At 38.9% G+C, this 18,575-nt stretch overlaps 1 protein-coding gene across 1 annotated transcript; it reads left to right on the forward strand.

Annotated features, from left to right (window-relative positions):
- The first annotated feature begins 381 nt into the window (after positions 1-381).
- dpydb (dihydropyrimidine dehydrogenase b) lies at positions 382-16,723 on the forward strand. Its single transcript, XM_072363798.1, has 25 exons — positions 382-497; positions 4,709-4,819; positions 4,931-5,013; positions 5,720-5,807; positions 5,944-6,105; positions 6,604-6,800; positions 7,119-7,200; positions 7,318-7,405; positions 9,262-9,369; positions 10,122-10,291; positions 10,380-10,590; positions 10,922-11,106; positions 11,430-11,645; positions 11,742-11,906; positions 12,206-12,274; positions 12,376-12,459; positions 12,670-12,790; positions 12,928-13,047; positions 13,456-13,598; positions 13,934-13,988; positions 14,074-14,195; positions 14,387-14,536; positions 14,937-14,999; positions 15,239-15,316; positions 15,438-16,723. The coding sequence occupies exons 1-25, from the start codon at positions 468-470 to the stop codon at positions 15,600-15,602; spliced, it is 3,066 nt and encodes a 1,021-aa protein (XP_072219899.1). The 5' UTR covers positions 382-467; the 3' UTR covers positions 15,603-16,723.
- The last annotated feature ends 1,852 nt before the right edge of the window (positions 16,724-18,575 follow it).

Consider the following 18,575-nt stretch of genomic DNA (forward strand, 5'->3'; position numbering starts at 1 on the left):
CTCTGTTAAACTTAACACACCTAAACAGCGCAGTTTTTGCTGTTTCTATTCGACTTATTAATAAGACCAGATATAGATTTATCACAGGTGAATCTGTCTGTACTCACTTGGCGCAATTGTCCGCAACTCAGCGCTGTCTCCTTTTCGAGAGAGTTTTAGTAATTTGTAAACTATACTTTACCACAGGGCCGAATAGCTTTTCAACCCATCTTCAAAAGATTAATTACTACATTTGGTAGACACTTTAATAGCGGCCAAAGGAACATTTTACAGACGGTTTGTTTACGTTCGCTGTGTTTTGATCAGGCACCTATGCGGTCACCTATTGCCTGTAAGCAACTGTCTCACTGATAAGAATCTCACCAGTTGATTTGACACCAGTTGATATAAACACCGGACACTGCCTCGTCGTATCCTGACTTTCAGAAAACAATTGAAACTTGATCACGAAGCTCGTCTGAGACATCATGTTGAGTAAAGATCTTCCAGACATTGAGGTACATTTTTGCATTTATGCCTAAACAGGATTCTTTATGAAATTATTTATTTATTTGGCATTCTAATAAACTTGAAGTTTGGATGATTTGCTTCAAACTCACAGGAAATGCATGTCTGTATGCTGACATTTGTTTTGTTGATATACACTGAAAATTAAGATACATTGCATGTTGTAATTTACTGACTAAGGATGAAGCCAATTCTAAGTGCTTACTTTTATTTATTATATTCATTGACCTTAATGGGACTTAAATATATATGTATGATTGTGTTTGTTGAGTTTATATGGTAGCACAACAGTGTAAAACATAGAGTCTGAATCTATGCTACGAGCATAGGGTGACCAGACGTTCCGCTTTGTGCGGGACAGTCACATTCATTCATTACTTTTCACACGTCCTGCAAATTGAGACTTGTCCCGCATTGTTATTGACGAACTCCAGTTTTGAAATGCGTGTTTGATCATCTGGCATTTATGAAATGGCTGTTTGGAGAAAGCAGTGAGGGTCGTCATCAGGGGGCTGGTCGGGCTTTTGGATCATGTTAATCAAACGGGAACGCTGACGCAGGTTAAGGGCGAGACCACAAAAAACAAGCGAGATATGGTCGGAACTGGAGGAAAGCACGACTCATACAACTAAGAAAAGAAAATGTGGCTACAACAAAGACTGGGAAACTATCTTAATTTGTACTCGGTCAGGTGTGTTAACTTGAGAGGTACTGTGAAATAGTATGAAGGCTCTTAAGTAACATATTTATTTGTTGTTTTTTTATATTTGCAGTCTGTTATGTGCTACTGAATCAATCAGATGGCAAAGCATAATGTTACAAGCTAAAGTGCAGAATAGAGAGTTTTTTTTTTTTTAAGTTATTTTAGACCACCTCGATCTTTGTCCAACATCTGGTGAATTAGAATCTGGTCACCCTACTGCATCTGATAAAAAAAAGTGCAGTACAATAATGTCACTGTAAATTAACTCCATGTAAGAATTTTTAAAAGTACAAATCAGGAATCTGGGATTAGCCTCAGCCATGTGATACAAAAGTCTAATCTCAAGCTATATAAGGAGTTATTATGCTCTACTTTTACTTTTATGTTGAAGTGAAAAAAAAAAAAAAAGTTTAATGACTAATTAGTCATTTCAACAGAAAAAAGTGACAGTATTCACATTAAGTCTCATCCATTTTAAATGCTGAAACAGTGGTGTATTCGTTACTTATTAGTTGTATAACCTACAAAGGCTTGCAGACAGACAGATATTTCAAATGGCTTTAAAGGATTAGCATGGAAGGGGGCACTCCAGTTATTTAGATCATTAGTTTTCTCATCACATCAGAACTTCTCAGCCTGTGAAAACAGTGCATAGCTTTGTTATGTCTGGAAGGAGCTTTCTAAGCCAGAAACAAAATAACTGTGATCATGTCAGCATATGGAAATGAAGGCTCCAGATCCCTTGGAGTAAATGTTATGTTTAAATCAGCCTCTGCTGGCTGGGTTTCGTCCAGGCCTGCAGTCTTAAAATTAATCCTTTATTGCACTGTAGCAGCATGTACGTTGTTTGACCTTTCAAGTCACATAAACAGTTATGACAAACACTAACCACTACATTTTTTTCCTTTTTTAAATATTGCCCAACAGGTAGACAACCTAATAATTTAGCTGGGATAAGATAATCAAGCTATGGTTAGCTTTTAACAGGAACGCTTGCTAACAGAAACTAGAGAAGCAAGTTGGCTTTTAAAGGTACATGTACAGATAATGTTAGCACCTTGTGTGATATGAGAGTAGCTGAAAAGTCTTATTGTCTTGAGCATCATGCAATTCTGCCACTATTGCATCTTACAGCAAGCTTACAGAGGTTAAAAAACAAAATCCTATTGTGTGACCCTAACATGATTTTGTGGCCTTATAAGCTATGCGTTGTTGCGTAAAAGTGGCACATTTCCAAGCAGTGGTCCAGTGTGCACGTGCAGAGGTGGAGCAACAGTTTCACGTGATCCCATAGAGATCTACATTTACACAAGGTTCTGAGAGCAAACCAGAGTGGAAAAAAAAACAACCAAAAAAGCACAATGTAAAAAACAAACAAAAAAATATCACGATCTTCCCTCTGACACGAGTGAAGAGTATAAATCAATGTCTGAGTACACTTGCAATGGAAGTATTGTGCTTTTTCACTTCCACTGTTATGCAACAGGTCACATAACCTTGGCGCATCGACCTGGCAGTTCATCATTATCTTATCTTAAATTTCACCTTCCAAACAGCCAGACTTCACAGAATGTTCCACAATTTCTTTGTTTTTACCAGCAAATCTCGTGCGTGTGCTGTAAAGACAGATAACAGCAGGTGTGTACCACCTTACATGTGTCTGTGTGTGTGTGTGGGGGGGGGGGGGGGGGGGGGGGTGTATGCATGCATATATATATATATATATATATATATTAAGGTTGTCAAAGAATATTCAAAATTTAAATATATATTCGAATAGGTTTTTTAAAAACAGACTGTCTGCGGCTGTCTGCTTTGGGAGTGTGCGCACTGCATGACGTGGTCAGGGACAGGTCACAGGAGTCGCACTGTCTGGCGCAGCGTCACTGCTGAAAGATGGCAGAAAGTTCACCTGCCAACTCGACCGCAGGTGCAGAGATCCTGACAGAGCGGGCGAGAGAGAGAGAGAGAATGAGAGTGAGGTCTGCGGTCTTGGCCATTTGTTCATTTACTTATTGTTGTGTAGATAGTATGTTGTCAAATATGTTTAAACTTCAATAAACTACCAATACAAGTAGTTATGTCTGGTTTTACTAGTTTGTCCTGTTATTTACGTAATGCTGTCATCGCCTGGCAGTCTGGCTGATTGTAAGCCCCCAGATGCTGCGGACGCAACGCACCCCAGATGCGTATGTGCGTCATTGACATAATGTGCAAATACAGATATGCGAATAGTTTGAATATATGTGGGTTTTTTTAGGGAATATTCAAACTTACTTAATTTTTGAGCAATTTTGACAGCCCTAATCTTTGGTTACCAGTTTAATCATGGGGTCAAAGACTAAAACATTGTGCTCGTTGGTACTCTTGACATCCATTTTAAAGTAGCTACACTATATAATCGAAGGTATTTGCTCATCTGCCTTTACACTCATATGAACTTAAGTGACATCCCATTCTAAATTCATAGGGTTACGGTTAGGGTTGAGTTCAGGACTCTGTGCAGGTCAGTCAAGTTCTTCCACACCAAACTGGCTCATCCGTGTCTTTATGGACCTTGCTTTGTGCACTGGTGCACAGTCAAGTTGGAACAGGAAGGGGTCATCCACAAACTGTTTCCACAAAGTTTGGAGCATGAAATTGTCCAAAATCACTTGGTATTCTGAAGCATTCAGAGTTCCTTTCACTGGAACTAAGGGCCCAACCCCACACCAAACTTTACCCTTGGCACAATGCAGTCAGACATGTATCGTTCTCCTGGCAACCACCAAACCCAGACTCATCTATCAGATTGTCAGATGGAGAAGTGTGATCCGTCACTCCAGAGAACGTGTCTCCACTACCAGTGGTGGCGTGCTTTACACCACTGCATCCAACGCTGTGCATTGCACTTGGTGATGTATGTCTTGGATGCAGCTGTTGAGCCATGGAAACCCATTCCATGAAGCACTCTATACACTGTTCTTGAGCTAATCTGAAGGCCACATGAAGTTTGGAGATCTGTAGTGATTGACTCTGCAGAAAGTTGGCGACCTCTGCGCACTGTGTGCCTCAGCATCCGCTGACCCTGCTCTGTTATTTTACGTGGCCTTCCACTTAGTGGCTGAGTTGCTGTCATTTCCAATCGGTTCCACTTTGTTATAATACCACGGACAGTTGACTGTGGAATATTTAGTATAAAGGAAATTTCATGACTAGTGGCAGGTGGCATCCTATCACGGTACCACGCTGGAATTCACTGAGCTCCTGAGAGCGACCCATTCTTTCACAAATGTTTATAGAAGCAGTCTGCATGCCTAGGTGCTTGAATTTATGCACCTGTGGCCATGGAAGTGATTGGAACACCTGAGTCTAATTATTTGGATGAGAGAGTGAATACTTTTGGCAATATAATGTATCTTATTAGTATAAAAAGAAAAAGATGTGCATGCTCAATTAGAGTCTAACTAGCATTTTCCTCTCACATGCTGAACTCAGTTGCCTCGTTTTTCTTTTCAGAGCATCTTGGCTCTGAACCCAAGGGTGAAGAGTCACGCTCAGGTCATGTCCACAGCAAGTAAGAAGAAGGAGAAGAAACATTGGAAGAGAAACCCTGAAAGAAGCTGTGATGTAAGACACAAGCAAAACCACACATCTTAGCTTTGATTGAAGGTGTCAAATTAATGCACCATTACGTCAGTCCCTATTGTACCCAATGTCCTTTCTTTCACTTTCTTTCAGTCCTGTGTGAAGTTAGAAAACAACTTTGATGACATCAAGCACACAACACTGAGTGAGCGAGGAGCTCTACGAGAAGCATTCAGGTAAAACTGAACAACTTGGCTTTTGTTCAGAATAACACAATAAACACAACAAACACTTTTCCTTGTTCTGAAGCAGCAGCATTGGTGATAAGAATCCACTGTTATGAGACAGCAGCTACATGATATTGTCACATGTATTTCGGGCCCATAATTTTAAACAACACTTGTAAAAGTAAAAGCGAATATTTCATCTTCAGCTGGCTGCAAAAATTAATTTCTATTAATTAATTTAAAAAGTAATTTCTGTTTCTTTGTGCATATTATATACTGTACCCTTGGGGAATTTTTACTTTTTAACTCTGCTGGGCATTTTTGTGTCTTTAGAAGTTTTCAAACACACTGAATTCAGTTTTCTCACACAAATACATTTAAAGGTCTTGGAATATCTTGCATCTAATTTTCAGAGATTGAGTTGAATATAATTATGTAACATTCAATTAGTCTTCAGAAAGAAATTGAATTTTTTTGTGGAGTTTATTTTACTACTGTTTGACCAGTTATAATTTCTTAGATTCTTATCGACAGCTGTGGAATACAGACTATGTAAAATGATCATCGTCACTGCTTTAGCCTCTAGTTATAGAATTTAGATACTTTTCTCTTTGTTGTGCTCTAATAAAGGAAGAAAAAGGTTTTGGCTGCTATGATATTTGTTGTTATGGGTATGTTTAATTTAACTTGGTTAATCAGAAAAATCTGTGTTTAGGTGTCTAAAATGTGCTGATGCACCCTGTCAGAAGAGCTGCCCGACCAATCTGGACATCAAGACATTTATCACAAGCATCTCGAACAAGGTGCAGTAAAGAACACACACTCCGTCTTACTTGCCAGCATAGAATAGAATACTTCAGAGAATTTTTCTGATGTCAGATGTTGAAGTTAGGAGAACTGGTTAAAAAAAATGCGTTTGTGTGTTTATGCATTTGACAGAACTACTATGGGGCAGCACGGGCCATTCTATCTGACAACCCTCTGGGGTTGACCTGTGGGATGGTTTGTCCCACATCGGAGCTGTGTGTTGGGGGCTGCAACCTGTATGCCACTGAAGAAGGACCCATAAACATCGGAGGGTTACAGCAGTTTGCTACTGAGGTAGTTTCCAGATGATACATCACCTGCTGAAATGCCTCAGTTGTGAATCTGCAATGATTTACAGATCGATAGAGTCAGACTACCATCTTTTATTTTATAAGCGTATATACATTATTCCGTTCTAGTTGCTGAGGTTAGAGCTCAAGATGAGACATGTCTTTAGTGTTTATTTGTCAGCAGGATTGTACAAAAACTACCAACCTGAATTTAATTAACTTTGGTGAAGAGAGCGCACAGGCAAAGGAAGAACCTCTTTCATTTGTGTTCAGATCTCAAACATTTTAAGTGGGCAAGATAGCACTTTGGTCTTGCCAAAGAATGCTTTCTTTTTTAACCTAGGTTTAACCACACTGGCACTTACCAGCTTTTTTAACCACAACACATGGTCTTTATCAGCAGATTTGTTTTAATTAATTTAAAAGCCTCTATAATGTAAAAGCACATGTAAACTCTCATTTGAAATGTGCCTGTGTGTGTGTGCTTGTGTGTGTTTTACAGGTGTTCAGTAAAATGGGAATCCCTCAAATCAGGAATCCTGAACTCCCACCAGCCAATGAGATGCCAGAGTCTTACCACGCCCCTATCGCTCTGATTGGCTGTGGTCCAGCATCTGTCAGTTGTGCCTCTTTCCTGGCCCGTCTTGGATATGATAATATTACAATATATGAGAAGCAGAAATACACCGGGGGACTGAGGTATCGTGTGATTAACATGATATTATAGGCTATTCACCACTTTAAAGTTCATTTTTTTATATTAATATCTAAACTGCATAACTGCCATATATTGAGCTATAGTTGCCAGCATCACCGACACAAGATAGTTACTCAGAAATTGCTCTGTAATTTCTGAGAAATCTATGTGATAATATTAAAGATGGAGTTTGAGATTATGGCTATTCCATAAACTTTACTGAATTTAGAAAATCAAGATGATATGAAGAGAGATCAAAAACAATAGTGATAAAAGAAAAAACAAACTCAACATTCAAAATTCTATGTTTTTTCGTGCAGCACATCAGAAATCCCTCAGTTCCGGCTTCCATTCGAGGTCGTCCAGTTTGAAATTGACTTGATGAAGGACCTGGGAGTCAAGGTATTAACTGCGACACCTCAGAACAAAAATCCTTAAAATAGCATTTGAGGCAAATACTTGTTTGTACATCCTTACATTTCTATTAATATATTTGTGTGTTTGCTCTGGTGTGAGCAGGTGATTTGTGAGAAAGGCTTAGGCATTCATGGAATGACTCTGAAGTCTCTGAAGGAGGAAGGATATAAGGCTGTCTTCATTGGAATTGGTGAGTTTCACTTTGAAAGTTTGTCAGTTTGATCCAATTTAGTATGACGCCTATAAGACTATTGCCTGACAGGTTTTCTGCTCGAGTAGAATGATGGCAAAAGAATGGGGAACCAAAACAGTCAAACAGCATAACCTACAATGTCACATGAGGCCAGAACAGCCTTCTCTGCAACTGCTACTGCCCAGAGGCTCCCAGGAGGACCAATTTAGCAGAAAAATAAGCCACCGGACGTTGCTTGCCCCCATGTTCCTGTGAAAGAACTGATGTTGTACAGCCATGTTTTGCATCAACAGATTGAAAGGCTTATTGGCATTTGGAATGCCAAGTGTAGGAGCTGTTTGAAGAGCCTTCTGAAGTCCATTGAACGTAATCAGCTGACTGGAGGCCCTTTCTGAATGAATGAGAGCACCCAGAGGGGCTTCAAGAAATGAGTAGTTAGGCATGAAGTTCCTGCAGTAAGATGTTATGCCTAAAAGTTTTTTAGTGACGGGTTTAGGAATGTTCAGGACTGCAGCAACATGTTTAGGAGAAAGTGAGCGCCCGTCCTTGGAAATCACATGGTCCAAAAAGGTAACTTAGAAAGGCTAGAATGAAGATGTTTCAGCAGAGTCACTGTGTCTTTTTCGCACTGCTGTTTAGATGGGCTGCATAAAATGATGTCATCTACATACTGCAAAAGAGCAGAGCCTGGGGTTAGTTGGAGTGGGTCCAGGCTGGCAGTTTTATAAAGAATGGGACTTTCACAGTACTCCTGGCACAAGCAAAAACAGTACCCCAAAACAGTCAACAACTGAAAAAACTGTACATCTGATGGAATTTGAGACAAAATAGTGTGGGGATTGGGCACATTGCTGAACTTGGAGGTCCAAGCGCCACTCATCTGGCTGGCCAGCATCTACAATCTTTTTAACAGGAAATAATGAAGTGTGCACAGGTGAGTTTTCATTGGGTACAATGATGCCTGTTTTCTGAAAAGATGGAAAAACAGGCCTAATCCCTTTTTTAAAAGTATATTGTAGTCATGTTGATTTTGGCCGGGATTTCTTTTCTGCATTTGTTCATCAGTGAAGTGACGCCAGACTTATATTCATCATCGTCATCTTTATTCCAGTCAGTATGTCTCAGATGGAGATTTGGATCGGGCAGAACAAAATAAATTTTAGCAAGGTCAGAAGGCTTGAGCTTTTTGGCCAGAATCCTTCTGAGTTCTGCTCTGGTAGGGCGGAACTTGTGGCAGAAGATAGTCACTTGGTCAGCAAACACAGTTCCAGATTGGAGGGGGTAAGGTAAATGTTTGGCTGGAGCCTTTGTTCCAGGTGGGCCAAGACACTGGTTCGTCGACGTCCTTGGAGACCAGTCGAGGGATCTATCCGACAACGCCAAAATTGTGGCGGAAAAAATAATAATGACTATCCAAGCACTGTTAAAGTGAAAAGCACTCACCAGGTTTATTGAATAGTTTTTGTACAAGAGAGAGCAAGACTTCAACACTGAGCACCTGTGTCAGAGTGTAGCTCTGACTTCAGTGCATGCTATATTATACCCGAACACAGGAGAAGGAAAAAAGGTCTATGTATCAGACTATGCAAGCTAACTTCTCCCTATCACTCGATGAGCCGGACAGCCTTGTGGAGTGCGCAAAACAGAATAAACAATGAAATACAGAAATGTTTGACTAGAAACATCTTATGCTTGGGAAAAGAAGACCAAGTTTCACAAGAACAGTGTGAACAAGTGATTTAAACTGAATAAAATTTTCCATTACACTATCTTTAACAGTTTTGCAATCTTAATGCGAAGGTGTGCATGTGTGTGTCTTTCAGTCAATTTGTGTAATTTATGTGTTGCTCCAGGTCTCCCCCAGGCCAACAGAGCTAAAATCTTCCAGGGTTTAACCGTGGATCAAGGCTTCTTCACTTCTAAAGACTTTCTACCTATGGTGGCTTCTGCCAGCAAGACAGGTACTGCAGGGAAAATATCAGCCGAAAGGAGGAATGGAGGCGGTCTCATTATGCAGTTGCTGTTTTAATGTGTCTTTATTCAGTCTTCAATGCTCTTAAACATCATAATATGCTATCCTCTTTTCTAAATCCCTTACCTTCATTTATGTTATTTAGCTCTGCAGGTTAGATTTGATTAAAAATAATTAACTCATTGTAGAGAACAAAAACCCACCATTCAAGCTGTAAATTTTAGAAATAGTTTCTATGATCAGTAAACTGACTTGTGAAAACTAATCTAAATATTGATGTAAAAAAAACAGTTTTATTTCTAAAACAAATATACTTTTTTAAAAAAAGGAAAATGTTTTTGCTGGTGGCATCACACTTAACCCGACCTAAACAATCAATTCAATTTCAGTTCAATTTATTTTCATACGACTAATGACAAAAGTCATTTCAAGACACTTTAATGATAAAGCCCAGTTACAACCATTTATAATCCAATTAAATCCAATTCACTATAACTGTATTCATATTATACTAATTCATCAAAGGTGGCTTAGCAAAGGAAATCAGTGGATCAAATTTCTCCTTCATTATACAGTGAAACACCTACATACAACATGTATGTAGCTGCTGAGGATAAAACTAGGACAGGAAGTGGGTTTGTTCAAATATATTATGAGAATAGGTAGAGGTATGAGGTAAACACATGCAGTGCCTGTTCGTTCGAGGCAGTCTTACCGTGCTGTGTCTTTCTAACTGTCTAGGCATGTGCCAGTGCCGCTCTTCTCTCCCAGAGTTAAGGGGAGTGGTCATAGTTTTGGGGGCTGGTGATACTGCCTTCGACTGTGCTACATCAGCTCTTCGCTGTGGAGCCAAGAGGGTGTACGTCTGCTTTAGGAAGGGATTCACCAATATCAGAGCTGTTCCTGAGGAGGTATGATAGGGGGATGAGTCAGATGGATAGATGTAGTATAGACGGTTGGATAAACTGATGGGTACATGGGTTATTCATCTTCTGTCAGATGGAGTTGGCTAAGGAGGAGCAGTGTGAGTTCCTGCCCTTCCTGTCACCTCGTGACGTCATCATAAAGAACGGGCGGGTTGCCGGGTTACAGTTCTGTCGCACCGAGCAGACCATGGAAGGCGATTGGCTGGAAGATGAGGACCAGATTGTCAGGCTGAAGGCTGATTACATCATCAGTGCTTTTGGGTCCATGCTGAGTGAGCCGCAAGGTAAGTCAGCAATCATCTGAGTAACAGACTTTTGCTTTACTTTTACGAGACTTATGTCTATTTTCTAATTTAATTTCTCACTTTTATGTGTGTTGAATAATTTTTCCTCCCAAAAACATATTCTATAAATATAGTGTATAACAATTTTTTGTTTATATTTTGTTTTAGTTTTTAGTTTATCAACCATGGGATTGTTAACAAAATTGATGCAATTCCTTTGTGCTAAGAATTTACACTCTCACATACCAACATTCAAACTTCAGTCTTTCCAGATTTGTAAGGGTGTAACAGACTGATGGAAGACAATGACTGTTTGCTTGTGTTTGCATAGTCACTGAAGCTATGGCTCCTGTGAAGCTGACCCGCTGGGGCACTCCAGATGTGAACACAGACACGATGCAGACCAGTGAGCCCTGGGTGTTTGCAGGAGGAGACATTGCTGGTTTGGCAAACACCACAGTGGAGTCAGTGAATGACGGCAAACAAGCCTCATGGCACATTCATAGATACATACAGGTAAATCTGGCAAAATAATCTCGTCTTTTAGCACTCACTGCATTATTAAAATTCAGGGACCTGAACACATCTTTTTCATCTGTGCATTAAACTGTTAATGATGTTCTAGCTTGTTAGCTGTGTTTACATGGGGGCTGTGTTTACCTTATAGTTGTTATTGTGTCATACTGCGATGTGTTGATATGTGGTAGGAACTAGTATCTTGGATTCTGGAGTTAGCGACGATAAATTCAACTCAGGCTTACACCCTACAAACATTTATAGTAGTGATCTAATATGTATAAAATAATATAAGATGTATGTTCCCTCTCCATTATTTTTAGTCTCTGTATGGACAGACAGTGGACACAGTCCCCAAACTGCCATTGTTCTACAGTGCAATAGATCAGGTGGACATCAGTGTTGAGGTTTGTGGAATAAAGTTTCCAAATCCGTTTGGCCTGGCCTCTGCTCCTCCCACTACCAGCACAGCGATGATCAGAAGAGCTTTTGAGCAAGGATGGGGCTTCGCTCTGACCAAGACTTTTGGACTTGACAAGGTACAGAACACACAAACAATGGGAGCATTCAGTTATTTTGAAGTTACCAAACTATTGGTGTCCACCTTAATGGTCTTTTTAATTGTGTTTCTGCAGGACCTGGTGACCAACGTGTCTCCTCGTATTGTGCGTGGTACCACCTCATCCCATTTGTATGGGCCTGGCCAGGGCTCCTTCCTCAACATTGAGCTCATTAGTGAGAAGACAGCAGCCTACTGGTGTCAGTCAGTTGCTGAGCTGAAGAAAGACTTCCCTAAAAATGTTAGTTAGACATCATTCCATTGTTTGTTTTACTTGGATTCACCTTAGTTCTTAGTTCTCACCTTAATTCTTTTTTTCTCAATTATGTTTAATTCTTAGTAATCCCTACTCAAAATGTGAGCGCTCATATCAGTGTTAAAAAGAAACTCATAATATATGGATGGTCAGTTTAGTCTCTCAACACCACAGTGTGTGTGTTATTACATCAGTGTGTGAATACACTTTCTTTTAAAAGTCCAGAAGATGTTGGAAATAAGTTTTGATATTTAGAATGAAATACTTTCCTCTTTATCTGTCAGGTGGTGATTTCGAGTTTAATGTGCAGTTACAACAAGGAAGACTGGACAAAGATAGCCAAGATGGCTGAGGTGAGGCAAGACACATCTCAGTAAAGGAATCATACATTTCACAAAATATGACTTGTGACATTGTTAAGTGAAGGTGAAAATGAGAAAATATGTGTGTTTAGGAGTCAGGAACTGATGCGTTGGAGCTGAACCTGTCTTGTCCTCATGGGATGGGAGAGAGGGGCATGGGACTGGCCTGTGGACAAGTACAAACAATACTGACTAGATATTTTAGTCTTTTATATTATATTATAGATATATATTATATATCTATAATATAATATGTTATTATATATATTATATATATTCATATAAGAGGCCTTCTTCCTTTTGCACATACTTAATGCACACACTACTGAAACGTAATCTATCATCACTAAACAGATGAAAACACAATGTGTTTATTGTGTCATTAGGACCCAGTGTTGGTGCGTAACATTTGCCGATGGGTGCGTGCAGCCGTTTCCATTCCGTTTTTTGCTAAATTGACACCAAATGTTACCAATATTGTTGACATCGCCAAAGCTGCCCATGAAGGTGACAACATTTCACTTTCTCACTTCCCCCATTTTCATTGCTTTTGTTTTGTTATTGCATTGTGCAATCTGCACAGAATTCGAAATAAAGAACATCTGTCAACTGTTTGTGCTTATACACATTGTTTTGTGTTACAGGTGGAGCAGATGGAGTCACAGCCACCAACACAGTCTCAGGTTTGATGGGACTGAAGGCTGACGGCTCTCCCTGGCCGAGTGTTGGTGCTGCCAAGCGCACCACATACGGAGGAATGTCCGGTAAGTACATAGTCCACACATGCGAAAAATATCACACAATAAAACAAAATAGAATACCATGCAGAACAATGAACGATAAGATGATGTATCACTATTTAATTGTTGAATAGGTGAGTTTAGTTTTCAACCTCCTAAAACAAATCACATCCACATTAACCAGGATACCACCCTCTTAAAGTGGAAGGTTCAGCAGGTTATAGCACATTCATATTTTGAATTTAAAAACCTTTCATTTGGAAATATTCTGAACTAATTATAGATTTGAATACATTTGTGATTAAACTGCAAAGAAAATCAGTTTCAACAACACAATCAGTTTCAACAACACAGGGTCCAGTGATTAATTGCTGTGTAAAAAGTGCAGTAAAATAGAGTACACTAAAACTTACAAAACATTGATGTGCTCAGGTAACGCCATCAGACCCATCGCTCTCAGAGCAGTGTCAGCAATCGCCAAGGCAATCCCTGGTTTCCCTGTTCTGGCCACCGGAGGCATTGACTCAGCAGAGTCCGGACTGCAGTTTCTTCATGCGGGGGCCTCAGTGCTACAGGTGATAACAGAGTCACTGTCAATCATTTTGTTGTAATGACCTGTGGTGCGATAAATCCCCACATATTTATCCATTTAAAACAATACCTGAATCAAAGTAGACCAAACAACTGACTTATTCTGTTAGCCCAGAAGGGACAAACTAAACACTGCCTCTTGTGCTGGCCTCTTGTGTTTCTCATTGCCACCATTGCTTGGGGATAGATGGGGTATATTTAGTTGGTTGCAGAGAGCAAATTTTGCAGCTAATTATCTATACCTCCTACAAACTGAACAATAAATGTGACTCATATGTACATACATTCCTGTCTGTCTGATTGTGTATGATTGCAACAGGTGTGTAGTGCAGTTCAGAACCAGGACTTCACTGTGATTGAGGATTACTGTTTGGGTATGTAACTGTATTTTGATACATTTTGATACCACTATTACATTTAATGATTGTGCCATCAATAACGACATAAATATATGTTTAGGTCTGAAGGCTCTGTTGTACCTGAAGAGCCTGGAGCTGAAAGACTGGGACGGTCAATCTCCTCCAACTGAAAGACACCAGAAAGGAAAACCAGTTCCCAAACTGGAAGACCTGGTTGGGAAGGTACAGTTGCATAATTCCAATATTAATGTGGTTAATTGGACATGTTACCAACTGGATTGGTGGTTTGGTCTTGATGATGTGTGTTGCTCATTTATTGTAGTTTAGCTGAAAGCATTAGTACCATCATTTAGTTTATTTACTCTGAATGGTCAATGTTTTTCCTTACCATGTATATATGTGTGTGTGCACAGAGTCTCCCAAGCTTTGGTCCATACCTCCGGCAGAAGAATGACGCCATCGCAAAGTACAAGAAACAGCTCAGAGATGCTAGTAAAACCGATGTGGTGCAGGCCAACGACAGTCGTAACAACACACCAAAAAAACCTGTTCCTGCTGTCAAGGTGTGGAGCTTGTTCACACTCACGACTCTCTATGACTGATGACTGATGACTGCTATTTATGCTTTCTATTACAAAATCATTAGCCACACATGGTAATGAGATATTCCTGTAGTTTCCTCCTTATCACTATCTTTGTTAAATGAGTACAGTGTAGTTTATATCACAACGTCATATGAGACTTCTTTGTTCACAGGAGATAGAACTAGCAAAAATAGGAGGCCTTCTTCACCATCCAAGGTTAAACTAGCAAGATAGGAGGAGGCCTCTCCCAGCACACAGTAACCCTTAATCTTCCAACACCTGAAAAAAACACTCTTGCCCAGAGTACTTCTTTTCTAATAGTATAACCTTATGATATGAACATGTTATGATATGAACAAGTGTTTTTTTGTGTTTGCAGGATGTGATAGCCAGAGCCTTGCGATACATTGGAGCATACCAGGAGCTTGACAACATGGAGCAGGTACACAGTTTTTACTCACATGCAGCGATCAGTGTATATTCTGATGATTATAAAGGTACATCTGAAGTAAGACTAATGAACAGATAGACAAACATTTTTAGGACATTCTTGACATTCTTCATACAAGTTTTTGGCTTTCTAATGTTGTCACAATATGTCCAGCAAAGTCATTTCTATCAGACCAAAAAAGAAGCAAGTTATTCATTAGTACATTAATTAATTTATTCTTGTGTTCTCAGGCCCAGGCTCTGATAGATGAAGAAATGTGTATCAACTGTGGTAAATGCTACATGACCTGCAATGATTCTGGATACCAGGTATGTGTCCGTTACATGGAAAAAATGATATTTTTCCTTCAGCAGTTGTCTTTGGCTCTATTTTCTAAAGTTATTCTGAATGTTGATCATCTGTAACATGACTTTCTAACCTTCTGCCCAGGCCATAGAGTTTGACCCAGAGACCCACCTTCCCTTCGTGACTGACAACTGTACAGGCTGCACTCTTTGCCTCAGTGTTTGTCCAATCATAGACTGCATAAATATGGTTAAGAGGACAACGCCTTACAAACCCAAGAGGGGTATTCCCAGTAGTCTTGTCTGCTAAAGGGATAAAGAAGACCAATACTTTCCACTTTTGTAAAAGCAGAGATGAGACATTGTGAAAGTTGCTTTCTCTAAACTTCTTAAACCCAGTGATCCAGGAATGTTAAAAAAGATATGAAACAAAGGCATACCAACATGTGCCTTTTTATAGAGAAGGCAGGGGAGTTTGGAATAAATTAATTTATGGTAAATATACAGTTAATCTCGATTTGTATTAATGACTTCATTAATAACACTGGAGCACAAATCTATTAATAATCAAATTGTTCTGAGTCAAAGAATGTTGGTCACTGTGGCATTGTGGTTATGACCTTGTCAACATGACTGCAAATTAAAAGGCTGTTAATGGCTTAATCCACATATTCATGTAAGGATTTCATCCCTAATATGGTGCATGATTTAAATAGAGCTCCTCTGATGTGGCAAACCATTGTACTGTACACCAGAGAGCAAACTCAGTGGATTCATGTGGTGATTACATACAAACAGAATCAGGACGCTTCTGTGTTTGAGCTTTTTTTTACTAGGGTGACCAGAATCCAATTCACTAGATGTGGGACAAAGACTATATTTATGTGGGACAACGTGGGATACCATTGCATCGAGGTAGTCAAAAATAACTTCACTTCACAGTACCTCTCAAGTTAACACACCTGACTGAGTACAATTAAGATAGTTTCCCAGTCTTTGTTGTAGCTGCAATTTCTTTTCTTAGTTATACCACTCATGCTTTCCTCCCTTTCCGACCATATCTCGCGCTGCACACCAGTGCCGTTCTGACCTGATTTTCAATGTTTTTTGTTGGTGGGCTCACCCTTAACCTGCGCCAGCATTCCTGTTTGATTAACATGATCCAACAGCCCTCCCCGCCTCCTGATGACAGTGATTGCTTTCTCCAAACAGCCATTTCATAAATGCCAGATGATAAAACACGCATTTCAAAACTGGAGTTCGTCAATAACAATGCGGGACAACTTCTCAATTTGCAGGACGTGTGAAAAGTAATGAAAACGCGGGACATCTGGTCACCCTATCCTTTACCTACGTTGAAATGATATGACACAGCTAATTCAAGTCAATTTTACTGAAGTATAAAATGAGAATAAATCACTGTGCAAAATGTCTCATTGTTTTTTTTTTTTGTTCTAATAGTTATGTGCTATCCATCTTACTTTTAAAGATCAGACTTCAATACGACTACTTTATGTTTCTAAACCACAACACTTGTCTGACAGATTAATCATTTACACGACGGAGCAAGCTCTACTTGCTCAGTGATATTTAGATTATTATCGACATAACTGTTAAAACAAGACAAAAGCAATTTTCTCCACCACTGACAGTCTGGGTGATTCTTTCTTATCAAATAATTGTGCTGAATTACCCATTTTTCATTAAATAAATTTGATTATATTTTGTTCAGTGTGGTCTGAATCAGTCACATGGACTAAGTTTGCACAACATTTAAGATTTTCTTGATAATAACTGGGTCTCAGTGTTTCTTCCACTACTGATTAATGCTACGGGAATCAGAATAGTAAGCAGCATTTGTTAGAGGATTTCATGTACCATTCATATGGAACTGTAATCTATACTAGATAGAAAACAGCTTGAGCGAAACAGTTGAAGAAATTAGCAGTGGTTAGGTTTGCGTTTAATTCTTACAATTCAGTACAAAAAGATGTCCTTTTAAAACGGTTTGTAAATATATCCCTAAATTAAACTGATCTATATTAGGGAAAAGTTTTCTTGCTCATAAGTGACTATGTGTGGTTGTAAGCATACATTACAAGTTCACATTAATGACTTCACTCATATTATCTTTATGATGGGATTATTTGAAACTAAATTTCAGTGTCAAAATTTTGAGTTTTGCATGACTTCTATTGTCTTTTTTCTCTTTTACTCCAACATACACTATATTGCCAAAAGTATTGACTCACCCATCCAAATAATCAAATGCAGGTGTTCCAATCACTTCCATGGCCATAGGTGTATAAATTCAAGCACCTTGGCATGCAGACTGTTTCTAAACATTTGTGAAAGAGTGGGTCGCTCTCAGGAGTTCAGTGAATTCCAGCGTCCCTACAGAAAAGTGGTAGAGACTGTGTTTGTGCTGAATGCAGAATAACTAGATTTATATAATTGTCAATCTGAGCCAGCACCATTTTTAATATGTCATATATCAAGGACTTATTTCTTCTAGCCAAATCACCTTCCTGCCAACTGCTGAATGAGCCAAAGGGCAAAGAGGTATGCTTTTTTTTTTCTTTGACAAAAGTCAAAATCTCACAAAACACTAATACATTTCAGAAGAACATTGAATAAAAGACGAAGAAAAAAACTGTGAAAATGTAGTGACATTCCACACAAGACAACATTTTGGAGAAGAACATTTTGTAAAGAATTTTGTAAAGCTCAACATTAAAAAAAATGCAGTGACGTTGGGAAAAACATCACAAAAATTTCACAAAACACAAAAAAGATTTTACATAAGACAACATCTCTTGAAAATTACCCATAATGCAAAACATTTTTTAAAAATTCATTGAAAAAAGTCACAAAACATCTAAAAAATGCCACATTATACAATTTCTGACATTTAATAAAAAACAACAAACATTTATCCTAATGTTATGAAAGTTTCACTAAATACAAATGAATTTATCAAAAGACAAGAAAACGTCAAAGACCTCAACATTTCACAAAGAGCTTCATGGCACAAGAGACAGCAAACTCCTCACAAGATGGAACATTTAACAAGAAAGAACAAAGAAAACAGGCATTTGATGAAATGATTGATGAAACTTTCACAAAATTCATCAAACAATTTAACAAAAACAGATAAACAAATGACGCCACGTTTCACAAACTGACAGTTCAGAATCTCCAACAATATTTAATCAAGACAAAAAAAATTCACAAAACATTTCAAAAAATGTTTTTGAAAAAAAGAAGATATAATTTCACTAAC

Source organism: Leuresthes tenuis, unplaced genomic scaffold, assembly GCF_036924035.1.
Source record: "Leuresthes tenuis unplaced genomic scaffold, fLeuTen1.0.hap1 SCAF_14, whole genome shotgun sequence".
Lineage (NCBI taxonomy): Eukaryota > Metazoa > Chordata > Actinopteri > Atheriniformes > Atherinopsidae > Leuresthes > Leuresthes tenuis.

What these genes read in the sequence shown, in the direction of transcription:
- dpydb (XM_072363798.1), top strand. Translation starts at nt 468, where the DNA reads ATGTTGAGTAAAGATCTTCCAGACATTGAG. An exon ending in TCACAAGCATCTCGAACAAG is followed by an intron (nt 5,808 to 5,943) that starts GTGCAGTAAAGA and finishes TGCATTTGACAG; the next exon opens with AACTACTATGGGGCAGCACG. An exon ending in AACCTGTTCCTGCTGTCAAG is followed by an intron (nt 14,537 to 14,936) that starts GTGTGGAGCTTG and finishes TTGTGTTTGCAG; the next exon opens with GATGTGATAGCCAGAGCCTT.